Genomic DNA, 12876 nt, shown 5'->3' on the forward strand with positions numbered 1-12876 from the left:
TTTCTTTAAATCTAAATGTTCTCAAACACACTGGGGACCTACCTGTGAATATCTCACTTCGTTCAGCCTTACATACTGGTCATATTTCCTGCCTTCACAGTATGCTCCAGTTCCATTTTGATCTGGCCCAGAATTCCTTCATAATAAGTGTTTAAACCGAAATTGGAAATATATATCAATTGATATGCATACATACATCTATTTTCACGTAACATAATTTCCTGTTTTACCAAAAGATAAAAAGATAACAGCTGTGACGATTCAAATATATTTTATCTACTTTTTATGGGGTTTATCATATAACCATGTTAAACACTGTGTTTAATGCTATAATATTAAAAAAAGCTAATTTTAAATATTAAATCAACAATAATATAACATTAATGCATTAGTCAATGTCAGAATATGCAGCATAATTTTCATTGTTTTTAAGGTGTTCTTTTTTGAGCAGTGTACACAAATTTTTAACATCTGTAAAACAGTATGAAAAATTTAAATATTACATTTTTTGTGTATTTTGGGTTACTTTGGAAAAAGACTGGTTTAAAGGATGAAAATTATTTTATTTTTACTTATTTCAAACATTAAAATTAGTCAAATTTGACCTGTATAGAATGTAATAGTTATAGAATAGTTGAAGAACTTCCTACTTGTTACATTTGTAAATGCTGAAACTTCCATGATTATCTCAAGACTTCAAAATGTTCCGTCTTTTACTGCAGACACAAGTGCAGGTGTCCTCCTGTCAAAAAGATGCACATATGAATTTAATAAAATTAAAAACAACTCTTTTCATGTTGTGTGTCAGCTTTAGCTTACAGTCTCTTTTGATGTCTGGAGTATCAGATTAAATTCTCCTTGTTACTTTTTTTATCGCCAAGTGAAAATTCCTTTGATTCAAAGAGCTCGTCTGTTAGGCTTTACTTTGTGTGATGAGAGTATCTCATCTTCACTGCTTTAATAAAATCATGTTAGTTTTTTTTTCAGCTTGCAGAGGTGGTCCAGTAGATTTTAAAAAGTTTCTTTTTGGAAAGGAAAAGAAAAGAAATTTTGTTCTTTTGTTAGACTTCAAGTTCAATAAGGCCTACAGCAAACATTGGAGTTGAGAGGGAATATGTTTTATGCTATATTGGTCCTTAATATACTTTAAAGTTGTATTTTCATCTTCAGTAATAAAGAGCAGACAGTTAAGGAAATCGGAGGTATTTTTATTATGGTCTACAGTTTGTATACATAAAATATGTTTTCTTAACTTGACTTTTCATACTTTGAATCATAAATATAATTTTGTTAAATGCATATTTTACAAAAATTGTGTGTTTCTTTAAATTGTAACACTGAATATTTCCCTTGGCTTTTAATTCTCTAACTTAACCAAACAGCTCATAATCTTTAATAAATCAATTGTAGACAATGAAGAAATAAATGAAGCTTATTATATACTAACTGAACTAAGCAATGGAATAATAGCTAAATATACAAAATCAGTTTAAATGATAAGGGCAACATCAGCCTCTAGCAAACATTTCCATGGTTGGTGAAGCATAAAAGCAAGGACACAGTGGTATTTTCTCCAGTGATAACAGAACACTCATCTTCTCAACTTCTCATTTATGTAGTGTAAATGCCTTTATTTATTTGCCTTTATTTATACAACAGGAGATAAGATGTACCACAATGTAAGGAGTGCTCTGACACTTTGTTTATTTATTTAACATGGGTTTATTTTCATAGTCAGTACAATCAAAGAAACTGACATATCACCAAGGTGAACTACAGTTACATGTTCTTCAGAGGTTGTGTAGCTTTGAAGTGCTAGTCAAACCTCTTTGAATTGTGAATTTATATTTTCTTGTTTGTTATCCTTCTACGTTGCATGTTACGTGATATTAAATGATTTTTAAAAGGCAAGAGGAATGATGTACATTGGACAATGATTAAGGATCATAGTGCTACTAAGAATGGAGGACAGCAAAAGGGGGGAGGGAGGAAAAGAGAGGATTTGTAAGGTAACACATGTTAAAGGTGCAAATGAACATGAAATCCGTGGTGTTGTGTCAAAGTAATGTCTCTCTGGACCTTCAGTCCACATTACTGCTGCTAGTGCTTGTTAGCGCAAAGATCACAGTGGACCTGGGGTTGGATAGGAAAGGTTTTGGGGATCAGGGCTGGTGGCAGAGGAAATTAATTGGACATGAATTTGACTTCTATATTGAGCTCTGGCAATGTCTTCTTTTTTTGTGTTCAGTACCTACATGTGGCGATAGCCTATTCATTAAAAAACTTGTGCATAAGACTGAATCCAAGCATCTGCCAAATATTATTTGGTGAGTTGCTGCTATTCCTGTGGTTTTTCAAACTTTAACACCAGGTTCAAAGTTCTGACAAAACTCAATTGGCAATATAACCATTTAGCCAGTCAGATAATGAGATGTACTTTAAGAAATTCCAAAAACAAAGCAGAGAGACCCACCGGCTGTTTTTTGATGGCCTAGCCTTTGGGGACAACAATGAATGTGCAAATGTAGGGCTTTTTAAAAAAGCTAATAACAAACTGTCATTGTGGGAAGATAACCAATACTTTTGAGATCGCAGTTTGGCAAATGCATTCCCTTTTTATGCTCTCCACATGGATGTTTTACTTGCATTCAGCAGCGTTTTAAATGGTCCATAGAACTTGGACTACAAGTAGAGCACAAATATAACTGGGAAATGGTCCAGTACTTATTACTCAGATCATCCATTTGGTGGATTACCTGCTAGAGGATCTTTGCTACTACAGTTATGTGGAAAACGTCCACTGCATGACCTCATAGAGCCGCCTTTAGCAGCAATAACTTGAAGCTTTCATTTTCTGTATGACTTCATCAGTCTATCACATAGGGGACTTTTGGCCCACTCTTCTTGACAGAGTCTCTTCAGTTCATTGAGGTTTGCAGGTTCACACAGCTGCCTGGACTTTGTCAGGACTTTGACCAGGCCATTGCAACACCCAGTTGCAATGGCCTGGCCCAGTAGCTGTGGTACAGATGGCCTCACATTTGACTCTGGAGTGCTTTGGTATACAGAGGAGCTCATGATAAACTCAATAACTGAAAGGTGCAGAGGTCCTGTGGAGGTTTCTTCCGAGCAACACTTTCAATCAGCCTCTTACTTACTTGTTTTTTTAATCTTATTGTACTGTCATACTGACATTAAGATGTACGTGAACATGAACATTTGAAGGTATGACTTGGGGTGAATTTGCTGTAGCGCCCATCCTGGGAAGACTGTGGCAACACGCCTGAATGCTCCACTGAACCAAACTAGTGGTGGTCACACTTGCTATTGGTCAGATAATCAAGTGCATTTGATCTGCAGCATCTGGCTGCTAGTTAGTCAAGGTGTCTTTATATACTGGCAAGGCCTTAAGCCAAGCTAATATCCACCCACAGCTTTTCTTTAAAAAAATTGTTTCGTTTTGTTTCATTTTACCAAGAAATGTACACGGGCTTAACAGGATAGATATACCGGCATTTCCTTAGGGAGGCAAAAAGCAATTAAATGAGGAGGGTTTGGTCCTCATTACCTGGAATGACCTGAAATACTACAGAATCACTTTAAAAATCTATCATCTTTTAGTCCTACCTAGACTACTGTATCTGTTTATGTCTCTACCTATCAAAATCCCCAAATCTCAGTTCCATGACTGGGACAAACAAATATCTTGATTTATTTGGAGCGGGCGGAAAACCTAGAATTAAATATAGCACATTATTAATTCATAAAGATAAAGGCAGCTTCTCCCTCCCAAGTCTCCGAGATTACTACCTTGCTGCTCAACTCAAAATAGTTATACAATGGTGTGATGATACTTGTGGGGCCCGATGGAAAGACATTGAGAATATGTGTGGGGTCATTTCAATACAAGCCCTGATAGGAGATCAGAAACTGGCAACAGCTTGTCAGAAAGAACTGAACCCCTTGGCATCTTTTACATTGCTTATCTGGTTTGAGTTAGTAAAAGAACTAAATCTAAGGAACCACATTCAAGTACTTAAGTGGGTGGCTTATGACTGAGTTTAAACCAAACCAATTGGATTTACAATTTAAGAACTGGTCACATAAAGGCATTAATGTATACTGTAAAATAATGGATAAGAATGGTCTTCAAAGTTTTCAAACATTACAAAAAAAATATGAGCTATGAAAAAGTGACTTTTTCAGATACCTACAATTGTGTCAATATTTGTCCTCAAAAGTGACTAAAGAAATTAATACACAACCTAATGAAATAATTAATCTGATTTCGCAAACATACATTAAGGGATGTAAGCCAGTTATGTTTAAACTCTACCAGGGCATATTAAAAAGTAGGGGAACTTCAACAGATTATATAAAGGAACGATGGGAGAGAGAGTTGTCCACAGTTATAACTTCTGAGCAATGGGACAATATGTGTGAGACTGCTACTTCAACCTCATCTTCTGCATACTGGCGAGAATTTAGTTGGAAAAACTTGGTACGACTTTTCATAACACCAAAACAACAAACATGCTGGAGGAGCTGTGGGGAAACTGTTGCAAACCATACCCACATATTCTGGTGTTGTCGAAAACTTCCAAAATTTTGGGAAGATGTTATATCAAAGATAGAACAGACTATAGGCTTTAAATCAAAACAACGGCCCTTCATAACATTTTATTTAGGAGACTTACCCGAAGAATTAACAAGCAATAACAAATATCTCCTGAAGATTCTTACTGCTGCAGCGAAAAAAGCAATTACTCGTAAGTGGCTCTGTACTGACCCCCCTGTTCTGGATGACTGGTTGAGCGTTGTTGAGGAGATTAATAAAATGGAAAAACTTACCTTTTTGTTAAGGTTGCAAGCTAATATTTATACCACAAGATGGGACAAGTGGTTGAAATCTATCCGAAATTAGAATGGGATTTTTTTTTTTTATTCCTGTTTGTGCCTACTCACATCTATATAAACTTCTGTATGCGTCGCCGAGGCTGCTCTTACATTTGTAGATGTGTTGTCAATTCATGAATATAAAGTCATGTTCTCACTGCCAGAATTGCTTTGTAGGGAAAAAACTGTGTTTTTCAGTCGACTGCTTGTTTTGTTACTGTTGTTTTTGTTTGTTTGTTGTGTTCCTTTTCTGTTGTAAAAAAAATATGTAAAACCTTTATTAAAAATTAAGTAATAAAAAAAACTATTATCTTTTATGCACCAAATGAGAAGATTTTGTCTGCCTGTTAGAAAAAACATCAGTATATTACCATACTCACACTCTTGTAGTACAGCATGCCAAGGATCCTTGAGCAAGATACCAACTGCACGTTGCTCTCCAATGCATTCATCAGAGGAACGATGTGTTTGAATGCTAGATAAAAAGCACTTATGTAGAAAAATTAATTGAAAAAAAAAGTGCTATGAATGGATGAGGCAAGTTGTGTAAAACGCTTTGACTGCTCAGGTAGAGTAGAAAGGTGCTATCTCAAGAAAAAAAGCAATGTCTCTTACTCGAATACCACAGTCAGTAGGATTCAACTATGTTAAACAAATGTCCAAAGTTTCATGATGATTCAAAAATGATATTTAAATGTTGTCTACTGATCGGCCAGCAGAGCTATAAGTCATCCCTAAGAACGTGGTGCTTGTGTAGACAAAATAAACAATAAACAGGACAATACCCAAAGAACACCCTTTTCATGCAATGACATATTTAAGGAAAAGCGAAAAACTATTTCTTGGTAAGCAGTCACACAGCTATTCTTCCAAGACTCTCAATGTAACCCCCATAGCAATCATTTCCAGTCTTTACCCCCGTAAGCAATCTTCTAGAAATTGTTCAACTCTTTCAGTCCAGCTCTGTGTAAATTGCTGTTTGTCATATAACACGTTCAGAATTGTGTGTGCAGTGGCAACTCATGGTTTAGCCATAGCTGATGCCTTGATTTTATATTGGATTCAGACTGGAAACATTTCAATTCAATTCAATTTTATTTATATAGCGCCAAATGACAACAAAAGTCGCCTCAAGGCGCTTTATATTGTACAGTAAACATGCAGATGAACTGATGAAGGTTTCTCCTATTTCCAGGTGCAATGAGGGAAACAACCAGTCTGCGCCTTGGAATCCTGCAGAGTCGTCCCACTGCAACAGGCGAAGGATCCTTCCTCAAGAGATGCAAAATGACCTGGAACGCCCGTCATCCCAGGATCTCCCTCCTCCACCGCCCCCTTCTCCCCTCCCTCATCCCCACTCTCTCCCTCTGCTGGAGAAACCCCTGCCTATAGTAACTACCTCTAATGGTCGCTCTGACCTGTTAGGGAGGGGTTTGGACCAAGGACTGGGGGCAGGGCAGGGCGGTTCTGGGCAGTGCCGTGCTTTGGGAGTGGGCGACTGCGGTCCAGGTCTGGGTGTGGGACGGAACCCGCTGGTTCAAGAACTGTCAGAACTGGAGAGTCAAATCCTTGTAATCAAGCAGCAGCTGCAGTCTGCCATGAGGAGGAAGAGAGAGCTTGAACAGTACCAATCAGAAAACCAGCAAGCAAACCAGACTGCACCCAGTCAGCCCACTTCACACCAGTCTAACCAGTTTGTTCAGTATACCCAGACCCACCAGCAGATTAAACAACACAAAAACACATGTCCGGAGTTGTGAAGCCAGTCCCAATTTGTCCAGGAAAGAAAACCCTGGTTAACACACTGGACTAGTTTTCAAAACCTCAGCTGGGTCCCGGAACAAATCCTTGCCTGAGTTCTGAAGTTAGAACCCTCACCGATTTCCAATGGCAGGATCCTCCTTATGGCACTGGAGCTCCCCTCAACACTGCACTGAAATGTTTGGCAGTGATCAGATCCTGCTCTGCAATTCCAAGTAGGACATTTTCTCACTCCTGGAGTGAGATTGAATTAGATGAGAGGTGCTGGATAAGGGTGAACCAGGGATCTTGAACCAAATCTGTTCTGTTGTATCACTGAAGAGCTTTGCAATTCCTTCCCCCTCTCAACTTCCCTTATATTACCATTTTCTTTAACTCCTTTTCATGCCTATCTGGTTCTTTTACCCTTTTCCTGTTTATTTCTTCCTTTTGTCCCTGCCATGCCTCCCCCCCTAAAACCTCATTTTTCCAAGGGTACAGATTTGCTTGCTATGACATTAAGCCTGATCACAGATATGAGGACTCTTTGGTATTTAAGCTTAATAGACTAATTCACCTGAGTCTTTTAAGACTCACTGAGGATTTCAAATGACCTGAGGTTGAACCCAGTCATCTAAGTCTTCATGTTTGTGTGTCTTGCTGAAACCTTGTATCTTTCAGCTATTACCATTGATGTTTCTTGCCTTTGGTAGCATGTTTGTATTGATTAGGGGTATTTTTTCTCTAATAAGCTTTTGAAAGGGTCGGTGGGGTGGTTAGATGTAATCGTTTTTTAAAAAAGATAAAGCTTTCGCAAGACACATTTACATACGTAATGAACACCAGGTTGACATCTTATGGTGGATTATAAGCGTACACACAATCTTATTTATGGTTCACTGTATAATGTCCTGCACTTCACTGATGCACACTGAATAAACAAAGTCACCTTAACTTGTCAGAGTTTGAGTTAGGGTATAGACGTATTTCACAGTGAGATCACAACAATGGCAAGCTGGCAACATAAAACCTAAAACAGGATTAAATTGAACAGTCTCCAGCTTTTTCCGCGGTCAGGGACCCAAAACAAAACCTTTCTGTCCAGGCTCTTGAGGTCATACTGGTGCTCTTGTAACATTGTGACACAAAATACACACTTTTCAGTTCCTCATTTAAGCCAGCTGTTAAATAGTAACTGTATGAACACAGACCACTAGTTTAACTCTGACACGTTATTAAATGTGATTTGCATTCAAAAATGAACACAACACAACAGTTCCCTCTCTGGGGCCCTGTTTCCTTGCATCATTTCTCTTTGGGTTTGGACATGTTCTGTTATTAAATATCTTATTTGCACTTATCTTAGTTGCGGCATTTCTTTTTTTCCCCCAGTGTCTTAAAAATGTTCAATTTTACAGGTCTGTAAATGATTTCCTGTACAAATTAGAAAGCAGAGTGTGGCATGCTAAGACTCTGAGGCTTGCTCCTAGCTCAACCTTGGTTTTAAGTTATTATGCCTCCAAAACCTTGACGCTGCTCGTTGCAAAACAACTTATTTCAAACAGGTTTTTTTAGAATCCTTAATCTCATTTATATCTGGCAGCAAAGTGGATTTACTGCCAAGTGACTCAAAGGAAGACCAAAAGCTCAATGATTTTAAGAGGATTTAAGGTATTTCCTTGCACTTACGAGTCCCCAGCTTCGGTAAGAGAGACAAGTGTGAATTGACACTTGAGAACAATGGCTGACAGCCACTGCAAACCAGACTTTTTTTTGTATTTATAAAAGCTTCACCATTTAGATTCATCTGTAGTTACTTATTTCAGCTCATTTTAATAGATTATTTTATAAAAACGTACAGCAGCTATATATTTAAAAACTCAAACCACTCAGAGGTTTGTTCCCTACCTTGAAAACTACATTTGGTTGTTGCTATTCTTCACTCATATTGCTAGGGGACAGCAATTTGGACAGGAAGGTATACTCAGAACAGCTAACGATGACATTTTACGAAGACAGGGCATGGTAAAATACTGCCGCACACACAAACACAAACAGCTCCTATCTATTTAGCCAGTGTGTCTGCAGGGTAAGCGCAGGCTGTCACAGCTGAAATGAATACCTGACAGAGCAAAAGAGCAAGTGCACAGACTGAGCCGTCAGCTTTCTTTGTGTCTCTGTGCGTGTACGCCTTGCTTAGCTATGACATAAACATCAGTGAAGTCGACGCGGCTGTAACAGGATGAATCACTAGAGAAGCTAAATAACCTGGTTTTAGCACAACTATGCTCATTTTAATCAGTTTTCTAGGTAGCACAGGTAGCAGCTGGACAGGGGTGTGGTGTGAGGGAAAAGAAGGGCTGCCTGTCACAAGTTATAACATGAAAGAAGAATAAAGCCATATTCATGGTGTTTTTTTTTGAGTGCCTGTGTAAACACAGGTTCACTTAAACATCCCGTTTTTCTTCTGGCTTCACCCCCAAAGCAACAATATGAAGGCTCAGACTCAAATTTCAGTCATCGGCATTCGTTTTACTTAACTTTTCATTCAAAAACAACCCTTAAGGTGTACTAGTACACGTTCTTTATTAAACTCAAAATTTAGGGTCATGGTCTCAGGGTTGACTGCTTGATTCAAACACTGACCGCCAGATTAATTAATGTTTACATTTACTGAGCATACACTCCCAGTCAACTCTAGGCTTACTGATACCATGTCTATGAAGCCATTGGTGTAGCCGCACTCTGTTAAAACAGATGGTCTAAAACAAAAAATCATTGCAACAGCTCACAGTTCAGTTTCCAGGGATGCATATCCTCTAAAAGCAGTAATCTTACAACTCTGTTTTAGAATAACTGACTGCTTTTATGTTTAACATGTTAGGCTTTGAGTGAACATGTCAATATTAGCATATTTCAATATGTCTGGAAATATGTGGCTTTTTCTCATCAGAATCTTATCAACCTATCAATCAATCAATCAATCAATCAATCTTAGTCAGTCTGTCTATGTCTATGAGCACAACTCCTCTCCAGTAGACTATTCGACTCACAGGGTTGCCAACAGGTTATATTTTGGTTACAGGCCTGTGTGATTTTCTACATTTCAAGTCTATGGTTTTAAGTTGTTAATGTGAATTTCTGTGCATGTAGAAAACAAAAGATTTGCAATTTACATCAATTTATCACAGTTTATTAACTGTATTAACACAGACAGCTTCGATAGTAGACTCACTGTCTTATTGTCGTTTTATTGCCATCCTAACATACCAAAGTCACCTTGAAGATGGCAACTGACTGCAAGTGGCTGCAGATCTAGTGCTTAACTAGAAAGCAACCATTTCAAAGGCAATGAGATTGCATGTCTGTTGCACATGGTCGCAATATTTTGATTGAACTGAAGGTTTGTTCAGTGAAATTGTCCTGTGACTCAAACATCTTGAATAACAAACCTGTTTTGGTTTTCTTCAACCTAGGAATGCAATATGTCCTTGGGCTGTCCCTGTAATAATCCAGTGACATTTAGTGATTAAGGACCAACTGCATTACACTTCCATCTTGCAAATAAAAATCCATCTATTTACTATTCAAATGAAATCAAGAGTTAACATTGGCTCAACTTTTAACATTCAGGAGTATGTAACACTCTCATAGAAATGATGATGCACAGTGTTTAGGTATTGGAAAATTAATTAATCTAATGGGTACCCATCCAGTTTCATACATTATATTACGTCACATCACAGCGGATGGTCCAACAGTCTGTGATCGCTCAGATCAACATTTATCCATTGGCCTATAATCAGAAACTTATTGAGTGGAAGGATAATGTGACTGCATTTTTAGCATGCAGATGACACAGCAAAGGAAGTAGGATTTGTATGCAGCTGAAGTGACACTGCAAGGCTCAAATCAGGGGGAAAAAATGGTAAGTAATGAAAACAAATCTCTGGATATTCAGACAAACACAAGGACAGACACGTTTCACACTTCTTGCATCAAGGTAACTTACAAGTACTGACTGTCAAGATGGATTGTCCTTGTCGTTGGTCACATATTTTCTAAGTAAATGTAAAGTTACCATTCTCATTGAAGCGTTTGAGTACATAAAAAGAAACACAAGAGGACACACTGTTGCTACTGACTATTTAATTTTTTTGGACAAACGAAGAAAGAAAATATATGTAGCATTTCAGCTGAAATGCCTTTTTTTGTTCTCAAAGTAAAAGACAATTGTAATCACAATGATAATGAGTAATATCTATAAAACATCTTGACTTCTCTCTTCATGCTGGGCATATCTTCCAATAGGAAATGGAATCACAACATTGCATCACAATCCACTGGTGGGTTGGGGAGAGGGAGGGGTACCTCGAGGAGGAAAAGTGAAGCAGGAGTCATTAGCCTGGTTTTCAGTGAGGAGGGCTAACCAGGCCTCAAGTAAATTACTCAGTTTCACTTGAAAAGAATCTCTTATATTTTTCGCCATGTACTTATTAGGGATGTCTTCCATTGGAATTTCAGTAAATATAATTGGAAAACCATACCAGCATAATCTATACACGGATCTGGCATGGGCTAGCTCCTCTGGATCTCTCCATAGAGAGCTTCCTGTTAACATCAAAGTAAATCTGCAAATTGGGGTGAAGCACACTGATACCATGCATTTAAGCCAATCAGATTTTTGTATATTTAGCCTGATGACATGTCACTGCAGGTGCAAAAACACATTTTCTGAGCATTTCAGTGACTCATCCTTGCCATTTCCTCCTAAGGGGAGAGGAGTTGTTCCCCAAACAACTGATACCAAAACATATCCAGGTTTACAGCAGGCAAACAGGTCCAAATGGATCATAATAGTCATACATATTAACAAAAATCCATAAAAAATATGACCTGACATGGTCAGTTAATGTACAGAGATAATAAAAAGAAGGATTCTGTCTTTTTTCTGTACAAATGACAAACACCACAGAACAACAACATCAATATTTTTTTTCCATAGCAGATTTTTCTTACCGAGTGGGGTACATGTGGTGATTGACAAGGCATTTCACCCGGCAGGATGTGATGTAAAACAGAGTGAGTCAGCTGACAGGAAGTGTGCAGGTTTTAACATCGTCAGGATAGGCTACAGCACTCGCTCATACAAAATGTACAAAACACCGTCCTCTAACTACAAACAGCACACCTTGGAGGAAAAAAATGTCCCATGTTTCAATGATCTCAAATAACCTGGAAAAACAATCTGTGCTTATGTTGCGATTTGTGATATTGTTGCCTGATCTGTGTGCCTTGGGAGGTTGAACTGAGCATAGCCCAACTAAATGAAAACCACTGCAAACATGGTGTATTTTGTCCCCCAGGTGATTTAAACAGATATATCAGGAGTGGTTTTTGTAAGCATTCGGAGCCACGTGACATGCGTCCTCGTCATTGTGTCTGGAAGTGCTGTGGAGACGCAAACGTGACCCGGTGCTGCCCCCTTAGTCATGTGACCTCTGTCATCGATGCCGAGTGGTTCTGAAAATGGATGTTGGAGGGAGTATGGGGGGAAAAAGGGGACAGGGGTAGAGAAAGACAAAGAAAGAAATGAAGTGGATGGAAACAGAAAGCGTGGAAATGAAAAGGTAGAGGAAATCACGTGTCAGCTGGTGCCAAGAGTGCTCTGTGTTAAGTTTCTGTGCATTTGGTTAGGAGGAAAGGGGTGAAGTGCAAACGTCAAGCCTGCCACGTGTCATTGCTTAGTGAACAAAGAAAGAAAGAAAGGAGATAGAAAGAAAGAGAAAGAAGGAGAGTACATTTTTAACCAAATAACTTATTGATAACAGAAAATTATCTTTGGATTTATGCACCACCCTCACTTGGACCTTCTAAAAAGGGCATGAAAAAGTAGAAAAAAAGTACATGGCAATAAATTACGGTGACACCAAGTTCTAGAATTACAGAATTCCTTATCTGAAGGGAGGAATTTGCTTTAAGCTGTAGGCCTTGAGGGAATTCTGCCAATTAATGAAGAAAGATAATGTGCATCATAGAGATTAAAGTTTATGGGATTCCAGGTTAAGTGTTTTTAGCTACCTGTGCGCTCAGGGTCTCCAGTGGGCTCTCCACACGGGGGAAAGTCATCAGAGGCAGACCGCGGTACTCCTCAGTCTTCTGTTTTGCCGCTGCACTGTGGACACCTTTGAAGTTATTCACCACACATATACCCTGTAAGGTATGAGGACAGTTTAACAT

At 38.4% G+C, this 12876-nt stretch overlaps 2 protein-coding genes across 4 annotated transcripts in view; one reads left to right on the forward strand and one right to left on the reverse strand.

Moving 5' to 3' along the window:
* The window catches only part of grin3a (glutamate receptor, ionotropic, N-methyl-D-aspartate 3A), a 65489-nt gene extending 57493 nt beyond the window's left edge, over positions 1-7996 (forward strand). The window contains exon 10 of the mRNA XM_084934865.1: positions 6092-7996. Coding sequence (XP_084790991.1) covers positions 6092-6656 — 565 coding nt within the window. The 3' untranslated portion in view covers positions 6657-7996. The remainder of the gene's footprint in view (positions 1-6091) is intronic.
* Positions 7997-10770: 2774 nt separating this feature from the next.
* The window catches only part of plppr1 (phospholipid phosphatase related 1), a 56651-nt gene continuing 54545 nt past the window's right edge, over positions 10771-12876 (reverse strand). For 2 of the 3 annotated variants that reach the window (XM_084934866.1, XM_084934867.1), the window contains exons 7-8: positions 12718-12849; positions 10771-12159 (exon numbers count right to left, since the gene is read on the reverse strand). In XM_084934866.1, coding sequence (XP_084790992.1) covers positions 12127-12159; positions 12718-12849 — 165 coding nt within the window. In that variant the 3' untranslated portion in view covers positions 10771-12126. The other variant, XM_084934868.1, reaches the window with a different exon arrangement.

This window comes from Perissodus microlepis, chromosome 7 (assembly GCF_051167445.1).
Source record: "Perissodus microlepis isolate ML-2025 ecotype Zambia chromosome 7, ASM5116744v1, whole genome shotgun sequence".
NCBI lineage: Eukaryota > Metazoa > Chordata > Actinopteri > Cichliformes > Cichlidae > Perissodus > Perissodus microlepis.